The 19178-nt window shown below is 37.2% G+C and overlaps 1 protein-coding gene across 2 annotated transcripts in view; it reads left to right on the top strand.

The window, feature by feature from the left end:
- The window catches only part of SSR1 (signal sequence receptor subunit 1), a 33178-nt gene extending 15262 nt beyond the window's left edge, over positions 1 to 17916 (top strand). Inside the window, exons 5-8 of one of the 2 annotated variants that reach the window (XM_053714712.1) lie at positions 7215 to 7291; positions 7500 to 7578; positions 7998 to 8091; positions 17074 to 17916. In XM_053714712.1, coding sequence (XP_053570687.1) covers positions 7215 to 7291; positions 7500 to 7578; positions 7998 to 8091; positions 17074 to 17141 — 318 coding nt within the window. In that variant the 3' untranslated portion in view covers positions 17142 to 17916. Of the gene's footprint in view, positions 1 to 7214; positions 7292 to 7499; positions 7579 to 7997; positions 8092 to 13841; positions 13916 to 17073 lie in introns of those variants that run through there. The other variant, XM_053714714.1, reaches the window with a different exon arrangement.
- Positions 17917 to 19178: the final 1262 nt, after the last annotated feature.

Raw genomic sequence — 19178 nt, 5'->3', positions numbered from 1 at the left:
TCTTGTGGTGTATCCAGCCACGGCCCGCCCTGTCATTTTAAGGCAGGTGTTTTTTAATTTTTAAACTACAGTCACCACTGCACCCTATAGTTTCTCCTTTCTCTTGCTTGTCTTCGGTCGAATGACTGGAGGTGGCAGTTAGGGGAGGAGCTATATAGACAGCTCTGCTGTGGGTGATCCTCTTGCAGCTTCCTGTTGGGAAGGAGAATATCCCACAAGTAATGGATGAATCCGTGGACTGGATACACCACAAGAGAAATAAATTTATCAGGTAAGCATAAATTTTGTTTTTCTTTCATGTAATTGGCAAGAGTCCATGAGCTAGTGACTTATGGGATATCAATACCCAAGATGTGGAACTCCACACAAGAGTCACTAGAGAGGGAGGGATAGAAATAAACAGCCATTTTCCGCTGAAAAAATAGTCTACAACCCAAAATATAAGTTTATTCTTTAATGACAAGAAAAACTTAAAACATCAGCAGAAGAATCAAACTGCTTCTGAAGAAGCAAATACATCAAAACGGTAGAATTTAGTAAATTTATGTAAAGAAGACCAAGTTGACGCTTTGCAAATTTGATCAACTGAAGCTTCATTCTTAAAAGCCCACGAAGTGGAGACTGATCTAGTAGAATGAGCTGTAAATCTCTGAGGCGGGGCCTGACCCGACTCCAATAAGTTTGAAGAATCAAAAGCTTTAACCAAGAAACCAAGGAAATAGCAGAAGCTTTCTGACCTTTCCTAGGACCAGAAAATATAACAAATAGCCTAAAAGTCTTCCTGAAAACTTTAGTAGTTTCAATATAATATTTCAAAGCTCTCACCACATCCAAAGAATGTAAGGATCTTTCCAAAGAATTCTTTGGATTAGGACACAAGGAAGGGACAACAATTTCTCTACTAATGTTAGAATTCACAACCTTAGGAAAAAATTTAAATGAAGTCCGCAAAACCGCCTTATCCTGATGAAAAATCAGAAAAGGAAATTCACAAGAAAGAGCAGATAACTCAGAAACTCTTCTAGCAGAAGAGATGGCCAAAAGGAACAATACTTTCCAAGAAAGTAGTTAAATGTCCAAAGAATGCATAGGCTCAAAATGGAGGAGCCTGTAAAGCCCTGCAAACCAAATTAAGACTCCAAGGAGGAGAGATTAATTTAATGACCGGCTTAATACCAACTAAAGCCTGTACAAAACAGTGAATATCAGGAAGTTTAACAATCTTTCTGTGAATAAAACAGAGCAGAGATTTGTCCCTTCAAGGAACTTGCAGACAAACCCTTATCCAACCCATCCTGAAGAAACTGTAAAATTCTTGAAACTCTAAAAGAATGCCAAGAGAATTTGAGAAGAACACCATGAAATGTAAGTCTTCCAAACTCGATAATAAATCTTTCAAGAGACAGATTTACGAGCTTGTAACATAGTATTAATCACTGAGTCAGAGAAACCTCTATAACTTGGCACTAAGCGATCAATTTCCATACCTTCAAATTTAATGATTTGAAAATCTGATGGGGAAAAAACGGACCTTGAGACAGTAGGTCCGGCCTTAACAAAAGTGGCAAAGGTTGGCAGCTGGATATCCGAACAAGACCCGCATACCAAAACCTGTGATGCCATGCTGGAGCCACCAGCAACACAAACGATTGTTCCATGATGATTCTGGAGATCACTCTTGGAAGAAGAACTAGAGGCGGGAAAATATAAGCAGGATAATAACACCAAGGAAGTGTCAGCGCACCCACTGCTTCCGCCTGAAAATCCCTGAACCTGGACAGGCATCTGGGAAGTCTCTTGTTTCGATGAGAGGCCATCAGATCTATCTGTAGAAGACCCCATATCTGAACAATCTGAGAAAACACATCTGGATGGAGGGACCACTCCCCAGGATATAAAGTCTGACGGCTGAGATAATCTGCCTCCCAAGGTCTATACCTGGGAAATGCACCGCAGAAATTAGACAGGAGCTGGATTCCGCCCAAGCAAGTATCCGAGATACTTCTTTCATAGCTTGTGGACTGTGAGTCCCACCCTGCTGATTGACAAATGCCACTGTTTGTGATATTGTCTGTTTGAAAATAAATGAACAGTTCTCTCTTTAACAGAGGCCAAAACTGAAGAGCTCTGAGAATTGCACGGAGTTCTAAAATATTGATTGGTAATCTCGCCTCTTGAGATTTCCAAACCCCTTGTGCTGTCAGAGATCCCCAAACAGCTCCCCAACCTGAAAGACTTGCATCTGTAGAGATCATAGACCAGGTTAGCCGAACAAAGAAGCCCCTTGAACTAAACGCTGGTGATTTACCACCACGTCAGACTGGTGTCGAACTTTGGGATTTAAGGATATTAATTGTGATATCTTTGTATAATCCCTGCACCATGGATTCAGCAAACAAAGCTGGAGAGGTCTTATGTGAGAACGGGCAAAGGGAATCTCGTCCAATGCTGCAGTCATGAGACCTATATTTTCCATGCACATAACCACTGACGGGGATGACTGAGACTGAAGGTGCCAACAGGCTGCAACCACTTTCAAACGTCTCTTGTCTGTTAGATTCAGTGTCCATGACTCTGTCTCTATCTGAAAACTTAAAGAGGTGACCCTTCTCTGAGGAATCAAGAAACTTTTTGGTAAATTGATCCTCCAACCATGTTTTTCGAAGAAACAACACTAGTTGAGTAGTGTGAGATTCTGCAGAACGGAAAGACTGAGCTAGTACCAAGATATCGTCCAAATAAGGAAACGCCACAATACCCTGCTCTCTGGTTTCCATAAAGCAGGCACCTAGAACCTTTAAAAAAGATTCTTTGAGCGGTTCCTAGTCCAAATGGAAAAGCAACGAATTGGTAACGCTTGTCTAGAAAAGAGAATCTCAGGAACTGATAATGATCTGAATGAATCAGAATATGAAGGTATACATCCTGCAATCCATGCTGAATAAAAGACAGAACAGTCCTTAAAGTCACCATTTGAAAATTGGTACTCTTGCATAACTATTCAAAACTTTCAGATCCAGAATTGGTCTGAATGAAATTTCCTTATTTGGGACAATAAATAGATTTGAATAAAACCCCAGACCTTGTTCCTGAAAAGGAACTGGCATGACTACCCCTAAAAATCCAGGTCTGAAACACACTTCAGGAAAACCTTAGCTTTAACTGGATTTGCTGGGATGCGTGAGAGAAAAAAATCTACTCACAGGAGGATTCACTCAGAATCCTTTTCGAAACCCCTGAGAGACGATACTCTGAAACCATTAATTTTGGACCAAATTTATCCAAACATTCTTGAAAAAAAACCTTAATCTGCCCCCTACCAGCTGAGCTGGAATGAAAGTCGCACCTTCATGCGTACTTAGGGGCTGGCTTTTGGTTTCTTAAATGGGTTGGATTTATTCCACTTTAATGAAGGTTTCGAATTGGAAACAGATTCCATAGGGAAGGATTCGGTTTTTGTTCCTTATTTGACAAAAAGAACGAAAACGATTGGAAGCTTTATATTTACCCTTAGGTCTCTTATTACCTTGGAAAGAAAGAGATGACAATCTAGACTTAAAATGTTATATCAGCATTCTAAGATTTAAGCCTCAAAACTCTTCTAGCTAATAATAGCTAGATCCAACATCAATCTTGATGATATCAAAAACTGGCATCAGAACTGATTTAGTATGTTGCAGTAAGCGAACAATACTAGATAAATCAGAATCCAATTCTTGTTGCGCTAAATCTCCAACAAAAAAGTTGATGCAGCTGCAACATCAGCCAAAGAAATTGCAGGCCTGAGACAACCTGAATATAAATAAGCTTTCCTTAGATAAGATACACGTTTCCTATCTAAAGGAACTTAAGTACTATCTTCCATAGGAATAGAGGTACTTTCAGCAAGAGTAGAAATAGCCCCATCAACTTTGAGAATCTTTTCCCAAAACTCTATAGAAATTGCTGGTAAAAGGATACAATTTTTTTTAAACTTTGAAGGAATAAAAGAAGTACCCGGCTAATTCCATTCCTTAGAAATCATAACAGAACTAGCATCAGGAAAAAAACCTCTGGAGTAACCACAGGAGGTTTAAAAACAGAATTTACTAGTTCTAATGTCAAGAGGACTAGTTTCCACGATATCCAAAATAATTAACACTTCTTTAACAAAGAACGAAAATACTTAATTTTAAATAAATAAGTAGATTTGTTAGTGTCAATATCTGAGGAAGGATTTTCTGAATCAGATTCCCATCAGAGGAGGATAAATCATTATGTTGTCGGTCATTTGAAATTTTATCAACCTTATGAGAAGTTTTAAAAGACCTTTATATTAATTAGAAGTCAGAATAGCAGACAAAGCCTTCTGAATAGAATCGGTAACATTCTTTAAATTTCATAGGTATAACATGTACATTAAAAGTTGAAGGAACAGGAAATGTACTATTTACTGATGGACACAATATCTGCATGTAAAAGTTTATCATGATAACCAATACAATGACATTCGGAAATATAATGCACTTAGCTTTAGTAGAACCAACATCAGGCAGCAAAGTTCCAGATACTTCTGAGGCAGGATCAGATTTAGACATCTTGCAAAATGCAAAATTTGTCAATTTTCTTACGCCAGTTTCAGGAATGGGGAAAAAATTAAAATAGCATAGCCCTCTGACATTGAAAAAGGCAAGAGGCAAATAGCAATGGGGTATTAAATTAATGAAAAAAGTTGGCGCCAAGTATGACGCACAACGTAACTGAAAATTTTTTGGCGCCAACAATATCCGGAAATGACACACTTGCGTCACTAACGACGCAACCGTGTGTAAGGCTTCGGCGTCAACTACGACCCCGGAAATGACGAACTTGCGTCAACGGACGTACTTTTCGCGGCAAAAAATTCTCACACCAAAAATGACGCAATAAAGTCTAGCATTTGGCGCACCTGCGGGCCTAGTACTGCCCGCAATTTGCAAGAAAAAAAGTAGTCCATTAAAAAAGACTAAACCCCAGGTAAGAAAAATATTTCTAAATATGTTTATTTTCCCTAAATATCAAACGGACAATCTGCAAAAAGGAAATGCATGAACCTGACTCATGGCAAATATAAGTACAATACATATATTTAGCAGTGTTAATTTTGACGGCAAGTTTCAATTTAGTCTTAGTTTTAGTCTTTTGACTAAAATGCCATTTTAGTTTTAGTCGTATTTTAGTCATCTGAATTGTTTTAGTCGACTGAATCTCCAATACATTTTAGTCGACTAAATTTCCAGTAGATTTTAGTCAACTAAAATCTAAGGGGTTTAGTTAAAGTGTAATGCATTATTTAAGCATTTCTCTATCATTTGCAAACTGATTATATACTCCAGGAGTAAACATAATACCATAAATATTAACAGGTGTTAAGGTTTAAACATGCAATACAGACACAGATTTAACCGTTGTGATATGTAACATCTTTATTAAACTTAAAATTAAATAAAACCAAGTTTTATAAACAAACAGAAGTGCAACTTTAAAATATAAAAAAAAAAAAACTGTATTGGCTGTATTGAACATATTACCCAATATAAAAACTTTAACAGTTCTCTGTTAATAATTAAAACAAGTATCAAGAAACTCAACACAACAAAAAGTTTCTGCAGCTAGCACAGGCACAGCATAACTTAAACCCATATTTGTGGGTTATGCTTATTTCTATAGGAAGAATCCATTGATTGTTCACAGATTCAAAAATGTTTCAGCAACAATATTAGCACTGCTCTACAACTTCCAAACTTATTATAAACTCCTGGAGTAAAGGTTTATTAACCTGTTTTCTTTTATGGTATTAAGGTTTGAACATGCAATATAGATTTAACAGCTTTAACTGTTGTGGTATATAACATGTCTTTATCTTAAAATTTAATAAAATTAAGTTTCGTAAATTTTACGAAAGAGGAGTAATTGAATATGTATTGATTATAACAACTTGCATAAAATGTTTTTGTCAGCAAATTTTGATTTAGTTTTAGTCATAGTCTTTTGACTAAAATGTCATTTTGATTTAGTTTTAGTCATAGTCTTTTGACTAAAATGTCATTTTAGTTTTAGTCGTATTTTAGTCATTAGAATTTCTTTAGTTTTATAATCATTTTAGTCTAGTTTTAGTCGACAAAATTAACACTGATATTTAGAACTTTATATTAATGCATAAAGTGCAAAACCATAGCTGAGGTGTCTTAAGTAATAAAAACATACTTACCGAAAGGCACCCATCCACATATAGCAGATAGCCAAACCAGTACTGAAACAGTTATCAGTAGAGGTAATGGTACATGAGAGTATATCGTCGATCTGAAAAGGGAGGTAGGAGATAAATCTCTACGACCGATAACAGAGAACCTATGAAATAGACCCCCGTTAGGGAAATCATTGCATTCAATAGGTGATACTCCCTTCACATCCCTCTGACATTCGCTGTACTCTGAGAGGAATCGGGCTTCAAAATGCTGAGAAGCGCATGTCAACGTAGAAATCTTAGCACAAACTTTACTTCACCGCCTCCATAGGAGGCAAAGTTTGTAAAACTGAATTGTGGGTGTTGTGAGGGGTGTATTTATAGGCATTTGAGGTTTGAGAAACTTTGCCCCTCCTGGTAGGATTGTATATCCCATACGTCACTAGCTCATGGACTCTTGCCAATTACATGAAAGAGATATTGCAGATTTAGAAAAAGTCCAGAGAAGGGCCACAAAGCTAATAAGGGGAATTGAGAATTTAAGCTATGAGGAGAGGGTTAGCCAAACTGGGTCAGTTTCTCTAGAAAAAGGGGCTTGAGAAGTGACATGATTACTTTTATATAACTATATTCAATGCCCATATACAGCAGAGATGGCAGAATCTCTGTTTGTGAGGATCACAATTTTAAGGCTGGAGGAAAGGAGATTTAATTTCCTGCAACGTAAAGGTTTTGGTTTGGGTTTTTTTCCCTTCACTAAGAGTAATCAAATTGTTAAACTCGTTACCTAAGGAGGTAATAAATACCAATACCTTAGATACATTTAAAAATGGTTTAGATACATTTCTGACTACAAACAGAATTCAGGGATATGATTGCTTGCTTTTAATGCTATTAATTTAACATCAGCTGGAGCTTTTTTTAACTATATTCAGATTTGTATAGGTTAAACGGACTTCTGTCTTTTTTTTCAACCTCGTCTACTATGTTACTGTTTTTCATATTTTAGGGAAATTCGTTTCAAGATGCTGTCTTTAATCAGACTGTTACCATAATTGAGAGAGAAGATGGTTTGGATGGTGAAACGTAAGTCCCATTTCCAAAAATACACTTCAGGCTGTACTCCTTTTTTTTTTTTTTTTTTTTTTTTTTTTTTTTTTTAATGCAAAAAAAACAGGAATGTAGCAGTTACTTCTAAAAACTACTGCATCATTTATATATATTTTTCAGTTTTGTTTTAGTTTGTTTTTTATATGTAGTTAAGTGTTTTTTTTTTTTTTTTCCCTACACACAGCATCTTCCTGTATGTGTTCCTTGGTGGACTTGGGCTACTTACGATAGTTGGTCTTCATCAGCTTCTTGAATCTAGAAAGGTATGTCTACATATATTTGTAATAAATCTTTTTTAAAAACGGAGATATGGATGTATATATGTCTGTAGGGCATGCACACACAACAGTGGTGTATGGCGCACATTCACTTATATATAAACAAAAAAGATTTTTAAATGCTTCAGAAATTGCCTGGGAAAAAAAAATCACCTTAGCTTTTACTTTAAAATTTGGGATTTTAGTCACCAACTTACAAGGTCTCTCTTTTTCTCTCTTTCTCTTTCTTTCTTTTTTTTCCTTCCAAAGTAATGCACTCACAGGTCTTTCTCATCAAATAAACAAGGTTTATTAATAAAACTTGTTCATTTGAGAAAGACCTGCGGCACTTAAGCATTATTGACTTGCTTGCTTCTCATATTAAACATTGAGGTGATTACAAATTATGTTCTGTTTTTCTGCAGAGGAAGAGACCAGCCCAAAAAGTGGAGATGGGCACATCCAACCAAAATGATGTAGATATGAGCTGGATTCCTCCTGAGACCCTGAGCCAGATCAGTATGTACTTTTTTTTTTTTTTTTCTCCTTTTTTGTAGATTATATTAAATGGACAGTAAGCATAAAACATAAGATTTCAGAGGTTTTATTCCCCCCTACAAAATTACCTTGTTTCCTCTCCAGGCTCTTCTGATCAAGTCTTCTTTTCTCTCCAGGCTCATCTGATCAAGTCTTCTTTTCAAAAGCAATTTGCTGGTGCGCCCTATCACGCTATTGAAGTAAATGTAGTGGGAGCGTGCTATATTTAGTTTAGTAGCGTGATCGGTGCCTGAGAATTGCTTTTGAAAAGCAGACCTGATCAGAAGAGCCTGGGGAGGAAACAGGGATAGTATAGCTTTGGGGGGCTAAAAAACTCTGAAATCTTTAGGGTTTTTTTTTTTTTTTTTTTTTTAAAGCTGTCGCTAAGATCTTACATAATTCTGCACTATGCACGTCATTTATGTAAGGTGTTGTTTTTTTTGTTTTGTGTTTTTTTACGTTTACTATCCCTTTAACCCACATTTAACTATTCAGTAGTTCACAATGCAGTCTTGTATCTGTTATATTGGGTCATAGATAATGTGATATCTCTGAATATTAACCTTGTAGCATTTAAAGAATATATATGTGTGTATGTATATATGTGTACATAATGTATATCTATCACTTGTTTTATTTATTTTTATACCTTCCTGAAAAGTTGATTTGAAAAGTTTTTTGTTTTTTTTTGTTTTTTTTATCTTTAAAGGTATATGAAACCCAAAACAATTTGTTATTCAGAGCATACAATAAAAAAATAAAATAAAAAAATAGTAAATTGGAATTTATTTATTTTTTTTATCAAATTTGCTTCATTCCCATTATATCCTTTAAGAGATACCTAGGTAGGTGTCTGGAGGAAATAGTGCTGCCATCTAGTACTCCTGCAAATGGAAAACATTCTTGCAAAACTGTTGCCATCTAGTGTTCCAGACATTGGAAGGCTCCTTAGCTTATGTCCCTGCTTTTCAAAAAAAGATGCCAAAAGAATGAGGAAAGTTGATAATAGAAGTAAATTAGAAAATTGTTTAAAATCGCATGCTCTATCATGAAAGAGAAATTTTGGATTTCATATCCCTTTAATTGACCACAGCAAAGGAGATTTAATAAACATCACTCTGGGCTATGTGTTGTCCTCAGACTGAAGTTGAACAATAATGCTCTAAATGCTGCAATAATAGGCCTAGATTTAGAGTTCGGCGGTAGCCGTCAAAACCAGCGTTAGAGGCTCCTAACGCTGGTTTTGGGCGCCCGCTGGTATTTGGAGTCAGTGATTAAAGGGTCTAACGCTCACTTTTCAGCCGCGACTTTTCCATACCGCAGATCCCCCTACGCCATTTGCGTAGCCTATCTTTTCAATGGGATCTTCCTAACGCCGGTATTTAGAGTCGTTTCTGCAGTGAGCGTTAGAGCTCTAACGACAAGATTCCAGCCGCCTGAAAATAGCAGGAGTTAAGAGCTTTCTGGCTAACGCCGGTTTATAAAGCTCTTAACTACTGTACCCTAAAGTACACTAACACCCATAAACTACCTATGTACCCCTAAACCGAGCTCCCCCCACATCGCCGCCACTCGATTAAAAATTTTAACCCCTAATCTGCCGACCGCCACCTACGTTATACTTATGTACCCCTAATCTGCTGCCCCTAACACCGCCGACCCCTATATTATATTTATTAACCCCTAATCTGCCCCCCTCAACGTCGCCGACACCTGCCTACACTTATTAACCCTTAATCTGCCGAGCGGACCGCACCGCTACTATAATAAAGTTATTAACCCCTAACCCGCCTCACTAACCCTATCATAAATAGTATTAACCCCTAATCTGCCCTCCCTAACATCGCCGACACCTACCTTCAATTATTAACCCCTAATCTTCCGATCGGAGCTCACCGCTATTCTAATAAATGTATTAACCCCTAAAGCTAAGTCTAACCCTAACACTAACACCCCCCTAACTTAAATATAATTTACATATAACGAAATAAATTAACTCTTATTAAATAAATTATTCCTATTTAAAGCTAAATACTTACCTGTAAAATAAACCCTAATATAGCTACAATATAAATTATAATTATATTTTAGCTATTTTAGGATTAATATTTATTTTACAGGCAACTTGGTATTTATTTTAACTAGGTACAATAGCTATTAAATAGTTAAGAACTATTTAATAGCTACCTAGTTAAAATAATTACAAAATTACCTGTAAAATAAATCCTAACCTAAGATATAATTAAACCTAACACTACCCTATCAATAAAATAATTAAATAAACTACCTACAATTACCTACAATTAACCTAACACTACACTATCAATAAATTAAATAAACACAATTGCTACAAATAACTACAATTAAATAAACTAGCTAAAGTACAAAAAATAAAAAAGAACTAAGTTACAGAAAATAAAAAAATATTTACAAACATAAGAAATATATTACAACAATTTTAAACTAATTACACCTACTCTAAGCCCCCTAATAAAATAACAAAGCCCCCCAAAATAAAAAATTCCCTACCCTATTCTAAATTAGAAAAGTTACAAGCTCTTTTACCTTACCAGCCCTGAACAGGGCCCTTTGCGGGGCATGCCCCAAGAAGTTCAGCTCTTTTGCCTGTAAAAGAAAACATACAATACCCCCCCCCAACATTACAACCCACCACCCACATACCCCTAATCTAACCCAAACCCCCCTTAAATAAACCTAACACTAAGCCCATGAAGATCTTCCTACCTTGTCTTCACCATACCAGGTTCACCGATCCGTCCTGGCTCCGATATCTTCATCCAACCCAAGCGGGGGCTAGACATCCACTGAAGAAGTCCAGAAGAGGGTCCAAAGTCTTCCTCCTATCCGGCAAGAAGAGGACATCCGGACCGGCAAACATCTTCTCCAAGCGGCATCTTCGATCTTCTTCCATCCGGTGCGGAGCGGGTCCATCTTGAAGCAGGCGACGCGGATCCATCCTCTTCTTCCGATGTCTCCCGACGAATGACGGTTCCTTTAATGGACGTCATCCAAGATGGCGTCCCTCGAATTCCGATTGGCTGATAGGATTCTATCAGCCAATCGGAATTAAGGTAGGAATTTTCTGATTGGCTGATGGAATCAGCCAATCAGAATCAAGTTCAATCCGATTGGCTGATCCAATCAGCCAATCAGATTGAGCTCGCATTCTATTGGCTGATCGGAACAGCCAATAGAATGCGAGCTCAATCTGATTGGCTGATTGGATCAGCCAATCGGATTGAACTTGATTCTGATTGGCTGATTCCATCAGCCAATCAGAAAATTCCTACCTTAATTCCGATTGGCTGATAGAATCCTATCAGCCAATCGGAATTCGAGGGACGCCATCTTGGATGACGTCCCTTAAAGGAACCGTCATTCGTCGGGAGACATCGGAAGAAGAGGATGGATCCGCGTCGCCTGCTTCAAGATGGACCCGCTCCGCACCGGATGGAAGAAGATCGAAGATGCCGCTTGGAGAAGATGTTTGCCGGTCCGGATGTCCTCTTCTTGCCGGATAGGAGGAAGACTTTGGACCCTCTTCTGGACTTCTTCAGTGGATGTCTAGCCCCCGCTTGGGTTGGATGAAGATATCGGAGCCAGGACGGATCGGTGAACCTGGTATGGTGAAGACAAGGTAGGAAGATCTTCATGGGCTTAGTGTTAGGTTTATTTAAGGGGGGTTTGGGTTAGATTAGGGGTATGTGGGTGGTGGGTTGTAATGTTGGGGGGGGGGTATTGTATGTTTTCTTTTACAGGCAAAAGAGCTGAACTTCTTGGGGCATGCCCCGCAAAGGGCCCTGTTCAGGGCTGGTAAGGTAAAAGAGCTTGTAACTTTTCTAATTTAGAATAGGGTAGGGAATTTTATATTTTGGGGGGCTTTGTTATTTTATTAGGGGGCTTAGAGTAGGTGTAATTAGTTTAAAATTGTTGTAATATATTTCTTATGTTTGTAAATATTTTTTTATTTTCTGTAACTTAGTTCTTTTTTATTTTTTGTACTTTAGCTAGTTTATTTAATTGTAGTTATTTGTAGCAATTGTGTTTATTTAATTTATTGATAGTGTAGTGTTAGGTTAATTGTAGGTAATTGTAGGTAGTTTATTTAATTATTTTATTGATAGGGTAGTGTTAGGTTTAATTATATCTTAGGTTAGGATTTATTTTACAGGTAATTTTGTAATTATTTTAACTAGGTAGCTATTAAATAGTTCTTAACTATTTAATAGCTATTGTACCTAGTTAAAATAAATACCAAGTTGCCTGTAAAATAAATATTAATCCTAAAATAGCTAAAATATAATTATAATTTATATTGTAGCTATATTAGGGTTTATTTTACAGGTAAGTATTTAGCTTTAAATAGGAATAATTTATTTAATAAGAGTTAATTTATTTCGTTATATGTAAATTATATTTAAGTTAGGGGGGGTGTTAGTGTTAGGGTTAGACTTAGCTTTAGGGGTTAATACATTTATTAGAATAGCGGTGAGCTCCGATCGGAAGATTAGGGGTTAATAATTGAAGGTAGGTGTCGGCGATGTTAGGGAGGGCAGATTAGGGGTTAATACTATTTATGATAGGGTTAGTGAGGCGGATTAGGGGTTAATAACTTTATTATTGTAGCGCTCAGGTCCGCTCGGCAGATTAGGGGTTAATAAGTGTAGGTAGGTGTCGGCGACGTTGTGGGGGGCAGATTAGGGGTTAATAAATATAACATAGGGGTCGGCGATGTTAGGGCAGCAGATTAGGGGTACATAGGGATAACGTAGGTTGCGGCGGTTTACGGAGCGGAAGATTAGGGGTTAAAAGTGTAATGCAGGGGTCAGCGATAGCGGGGGCGGCAGATTAGGGGTTAATAAGTGTAAGGTTAGGGGTGTTTAGACTCGGGGTACATGTTAGAGTGTTAGGTGCAGACGTAGGAAGTGTTTTCCCATAGGAAACAATGGGGCTGCGTTAGGAGCTGAACGCTGCTTTTTTGCAGGTGTTAGGTTTTTTTTCAGCTCAAACAGCCCCATTGTTTCCTATGGGAGAATCGTGCACGAGCACGTTTTTGATGCCGGCCGCGTCCGTAAGCAACTCTGGTATCGAGAGTTGCATTTGCGGTAAAAATGCCCTACGCTCCTTTTTTGGAGCCTAACGCAGCATTTGTTTTAACTCTCAATACCAGAGTTAAATTTATGGTGCGGCCAGAAAAAAGCCCGCGGAGCGTTAACAGCCCTTTTACCGCCGAACTCTAAATCTAGGCCTTAGAATGTTATGCATTCACATCTATACCTTTTTTGTACCCTTTTCTGCGCAAGAAGCAGGGAAATAGGGCAAAACTCTAATTATGTTGCAGCAAGTAGTAACCTGGACCTTTTTGTTTACCCTCTTTTTAAAGATCATTGTTTTTATGTGGTGACTAGGGTTGCAACATCGGCCATGTTTTCCTGAACATTTATGAGTTACACATGCTGCAGGGAGGAAAATGCATTCTGCTGCTGGACAGCACAAAAATAGTGACCCAGTACAGCACTATTCATGTTCTTTACTGCACACCCTGCAGCATGTGTAACTCATAAGTGTCCAGGACAACATGGCCGAGGCGGCAACTCTAATGGTGATTGATACTATCTGCTGTTGTTGTTTCTCCATAATGTCTGTCCTGTCCTCCTTATTTCTAATCCTTCTTGCTGTCTTTCTTTCTTTTTACTTCCTTGCGGCTTCAGTGCAAAGTAGAAGAGGTGAGATTTTTTTTTTTTTTTTTCCCCGTTCCATAGCGGCTTAAATTGCATGGTTTTGTTTTAGTTCCTGAAACTGCCATCTAGTATTAAGAGTTGTCCCAACATTACTACTTTTAGTATATATGGTATCACTTTTTATTTATTTTAACTATCCTTTTTATATATCTTCTATTCGCACTATGGTATATATTCTGATATGCAATTCAAAATATCTTTAATTTTAAAGGATTATAAAACTAGTCAAAAATGATCACCTGATTAATATATAATTTTAAAGTTCAAAGGGACAGTCTACTCCAGAATTGTTAATGTTTAAAAAGCTAGATAATTCCTTTATTACTCATTTGACTGAGTCCTGCTCCTGTGCAGTAATCCAATACAGGCATATAGGGGTGGGGGGCTGCTCCTTTCAGAAATGATGTGCCTTGCTGATATCAAATACATTGTAAATGCAGTTAACCCAGCAGCTAGCTAGCAGAGGGGACTGCAGTTTTAGCCTTTTTGGCAGCCGTGGGGTTAACTGCATCTGCTATGTATTTGGACCGTTGCTCAGAGAGCAGGAGATTGTGTGGGAGGTTCCATAATGATTACATACCCTAAGTTTCAGACTGCAGACATCCCTAGGGGGAAATATAAGAAAGTGGCTTTCCCTCCTCTTCATTCCTGCATGGTCTCTGCTTTTAGACTTCTATAGATTGATCGGCAGCTACTAAGATCACAAACAGAAAGTGAAAGTAAAACAGCCATTTTACAAATGTGCTAAAAGCAACCATTAGATGGAGCTGGTTTGCAAGAAATCACATCCAAATCAATGCAGTATAGCCACATCTCGCGTACCTTCGCGGTTTTTAAATCGCTGCAATTAATTGTGGTTTTAAATTGCATATGCGATTAATTGTGCAGCCCTATTTTCTAGTTTTGCATAACCAACACAGTTATATAAATACACTTTGTACCTCTGTAATTACCTTGTATCTAAGCCTCTGCAAACTGCTCCCTTATTTCAATTCTTTTGACAGACATCCATTTTAGCCAATCGGAGCTGGCTCATTTGAACTCCACGTGCATGAGCACAGTGTTATCTATATGACACACATGAACTAACACCCTCTAGTGGTGGAAAACTGTCAAAATGCCCTGAGAGAAGAGGCAGCCTTCAAGGGCTTAGAAATTAGCATATCAACCTCCTAGATTTAGCTTTCAACTAAGAATACCAAGAGAACAAAGCAAAATTGATGATTAAAAGTAAATTGGAAAATTGTTTAAAATTTACATTCTCTATCTGAATCATGATTAGACAGTCCCTTTAATAAGATAGATGATCCTTTTATTAATCATTCCCCAGGTTTGCATAACCAACATGGTCATATTGTTTTTTTTTCTTCCCCTAATTACCTTGTATATAAGACTGCCCCCTAGTTTCAGTTCTTTTGACAGGCTTGCATTTTAGCCAGTCAGTACTGACTCATTGGTAACTCCACAGGAGTGAGCACAATGTTAACTATACTACATCTATGAACTAGCACGGTCTAGCTGTCAAAATACACTGAGATAAGAGGCAGCCTTCAAGGGCTTAGAAATTAGCATATGAGCCTACCTAGGTTTATCTTTCAACAAAGAATACCAAGACAACAAAGCAAATTTGATGTTAAAAGTAAATTGGAAAGTTGTTTAACATTGCATGCCCTATCTGAATCATGCCTTTATTTTGACTAGACTGTCCCTTTTAACGAATATTCTATACATTACTTTTTTTTTTTTTTTTTTTTATCTTGACAACAAATCTGCATTAATCATAAAAATGTATATATTTTAATTTCAGCCTTGACGTCATATGCTCCAGCCCATAAAGTGGTTGTTTCTTGTTAATTTAATATTGGCCAGTTGCGGTGCTCAAAATGTACATATTAAATGCTGTTCACGCTCCCGATTGCATGCGCATTGCAAATAATGTGAATTTTGTTAATATAAATGTACATGTAGCGTTGGTATAATCAATTTGAAAGATGCTTGTTTATCTAGAGGAGTTCATAAAATACTTACAAATTGTCAATTCTGCACTGTCTGTGTTCTGTGTTGATGTAGGTGCTGCATTTTCTCTATATATAGTCACGTGAGTGCTATGACTGTGACGTAGGCAATTAGGACTGAAGACTATTGCGCATGCGTGGGAGAGGTACAAATGAATAGCGTTTGCGTTATTTTGAGTTGCACTTCAGTTCTAATATATGTGTGATGTCAGAAGTAATCAAATTCAGGATATCGAGGATAACTTCTTTATTGATTTACATAACAAATTACAAATATTGGCGCATGTCTAATATTTTAAAAGTCAAAAACACAGTTCAGTCAGTTTATTTCCCCCCCCCCATATATTCTAGCTTCCATTAAATTATACACTAAAATCTTAAAAGGAAAAAAGTGATAGAAGTCCGAAAGTAAAAATGAATTATCTATATGTGATATAATTAGTAAATGGTCAAAATAATCACGTGGATTTCTCAATACAGTCCTATATCAAATAGGTTAAATGACCATAATATATCACATAGATTTCTCAATATAGTGCTGTAGAGAATAGGTTAAATAACCATAACATGACACTATCGTTGTCTATGCGATCCACATATAAGCATCTGTATGACTAATCCTCCTGCCCAGGCAACTCCTTGTGTGAGGTTTTGGTCCACCTCCTGTAGCAAAGGTCTGTAGAAATACTAAAGAAACCAGGCCCCCAAATGGCCTAGCACTGACTTTACAAATTTCCAAAGAGAAAAAAGTGGATGCACTGACATATCAGGCGCACCTTCCAGGTGCTGGAACCTCTGTCACCCAGCAGACTGAAACCATGAAACACTGTAAACTCAACATTTTTCTTTCCGATATCAGCATACTATTTTCCAGTTTACTTTTATTATCAAATTTGCTCTACTCTCTTGGTACTCATCTTTAAAGTTAGCAGCCACGCAGTACTGGGAGCTAGGTGCAGCCACCAATCTGCAACTAGCTCCCAGTAGTTTATTGCTGCTCCTGAAACTACCTAGGTATGCTTTTCAACAAATGATACTTAGAGAACCAAGCAAATTAGAGAATAGTAAATTTGACAGTTGTTTCATCATGAAAGCAAAATGTTTTTGGTTTTATGTGTTTATGATGTGCAGCTGTATTTAATGATCATTACTTTGTGTTGACTTTTTTTTTTTTTGTCTCCCAACAGACAAAGCTTCACCAAGAAGGTCTCCCCGCAAAAGAGCCCAGAAAAGATCAGTTGGGTCTGATGAGTAAACAGAACTTAAATTTACTCTCCACTAAACCTGCTCTGTTGCTGTCCATAATGGAGTTCTCACAATATCCATATGGGGCACTGTTGAGTGGGAAGAGGTTGTACTAAAAAACATTCGGACTATGCAGTTCAGACTGCAAGATGAGATGAAAGGTTGAATTTATTTTTGTTTTGTTTAAGGGATTTTTTTTTTCAATCTTTTATTCCCCCCCATCATTTTGAAGACCCCTAACAAAGATCTTTTCTTTAGAAATCACAATTCAGCTGCCTGGGTATTGATGTCAAGATGGACCCATTTGCCAATTCAAATTGCCTCTTCAATGATACATTTCTATTTTTGTTTGGATACAAAACAAATATGTTTCCGGTAGGCTCATGTGCTTACACATGCAGTTGCCTTTAGCTGTATATCCCAAGTGGATAATCGTCCATTTTGCTGCTGTTTATTAACTGTTGTGTTGGAAGGTTTGGTTGCCAACACCTGTAGCACTAAAGAAGTTTAAATTTTTTTTCCCATATTTGAGGTATTTTATGCAGACCTTTTGAGTATAGTGTTTTGTTTTGTTTTTTTCTTTGAGGGATTAAAAAAAGGTTAAATGGAATGTGTGGACTAGGTTTTTAAAGAAAGTTTCCACTTTAAGGCTTTAACCATCAAAACACCCTTTGAGTGGGCAAAATACTGTACAATAACATTTTGTAAATTGATTAATTGGATATAAAGTTGTCTGCCTGCCAGTATGCAAAGGAATACATTCTTAAATAAAAGATAAAAAGCTATTTCACTAGTGTTTTGTTTTTTGTATTGCTTTACAATTTGTGATCTTTGGCTTATGGCAGTGACTCTTTAAAATTGGATGTTCTATCAGAATCATGAAAGGTAAACAATTTACCAATGTACTTCTATTATCAAATTTGTTTTATTCTTTTGGTATCTTTGGTTGAAGGAACTGCAATGCACATCAGGGGGTTCGCTGAACACACTGCATGAGCCAATGCAATCCACCAATCAGCAGCTAGTTCCCTGTAGTGCATTGCTGCTTCTGAGCCTCCTTGGCATGATTTTCAACAAAGAACAAGATAATAAAACAAATAGAAGATAATAGAAGTAAATTGGAAAGTTATTTAACCTTTTCCTGCCGTTGTATCCCGTCACAACAGCGCTGGGCTTTAAAGCCGTTATGACGGAATACGTTATAGCCAACGGCTGTCCTGAAGCCTACTGATCGTGGTCTGGAGGGCGTTCCTAGCATCATAGGGATGCCGACGCCCCCCAGACCCAATCCCATAATTGAAATCTCTCGAACGTTTGCACAATCGCGTGATTTCAATATGTCTACATCAGAACGTTGTTCCGATGTAGACATTATAACCCGGTCACAAAAGAGTTAAAATTACTTGCTCTCTCTAAATCACAAAAGAAAAAAAATTGGGTTTTGTGTCCCTTTAAATATATTTTATTGAGACAATAAAAAAATACAATGTACAAGAGGAATAAGGTTTTGTCAAGGACCTATAATAAGACAGATTGTTTTCAAATATAAAACTGCTTTTGTTTTTGAAAATATTCCTGTGTAGAATGTTCTGTGCATGTTCTTGCTATCATTCGAAAAGCAATAGTGTCCTGGGTGACAGTTGTACATGCTCTTCCTGTTGGCTTCACATTAAATTTAAACCGCTTTGGTTTCACATATGCTCACCTGATAAATTCATTTATTTCATGGTGGTGTAAGTTTATGAATCATTACACCTGGGATTCACCTCCTGGCCACTAGGAGAAGGCAAAGATACCCTAATATTCCAAGAGTTTTTAATCCCTCCCTCCTCTGTGGTATCTCAGTCAATATATGTATAGCCAAGAGAGGATAAAAAACAGAAAGGTAGGAAAGGACAAAATGCGGTAAATGAGGTGCTAACTAAAACTGCTGCCAATTTAAATAATAAACGTGGCCAGGTCTTGTGAACGCTCACCACCATGAAAGAAATTAATTTATCAGGTAAACATAAATTGTTTGCTTTCATAAGATAGAGTCCACCAGCTG

This window comes from Bombina bombina, chromosome 5 (assembly GCF_027579735.1).
Source record: "Bombina bombina isolate aBomBom1 chromosome 5, aBomBom1.pri, whole genome shotgun sequence".
Classification (NCBI taxonomy): Eukaryota; Metazoa; Chordata; class Amphibia; order Anura; family Bombinatoridae; genus Bombina; species Bombina bombina.
Note: the sequence above shows the minus strand (reverse complement) of the source record. Positions and strands in the feature narration are given on the sequence as shown.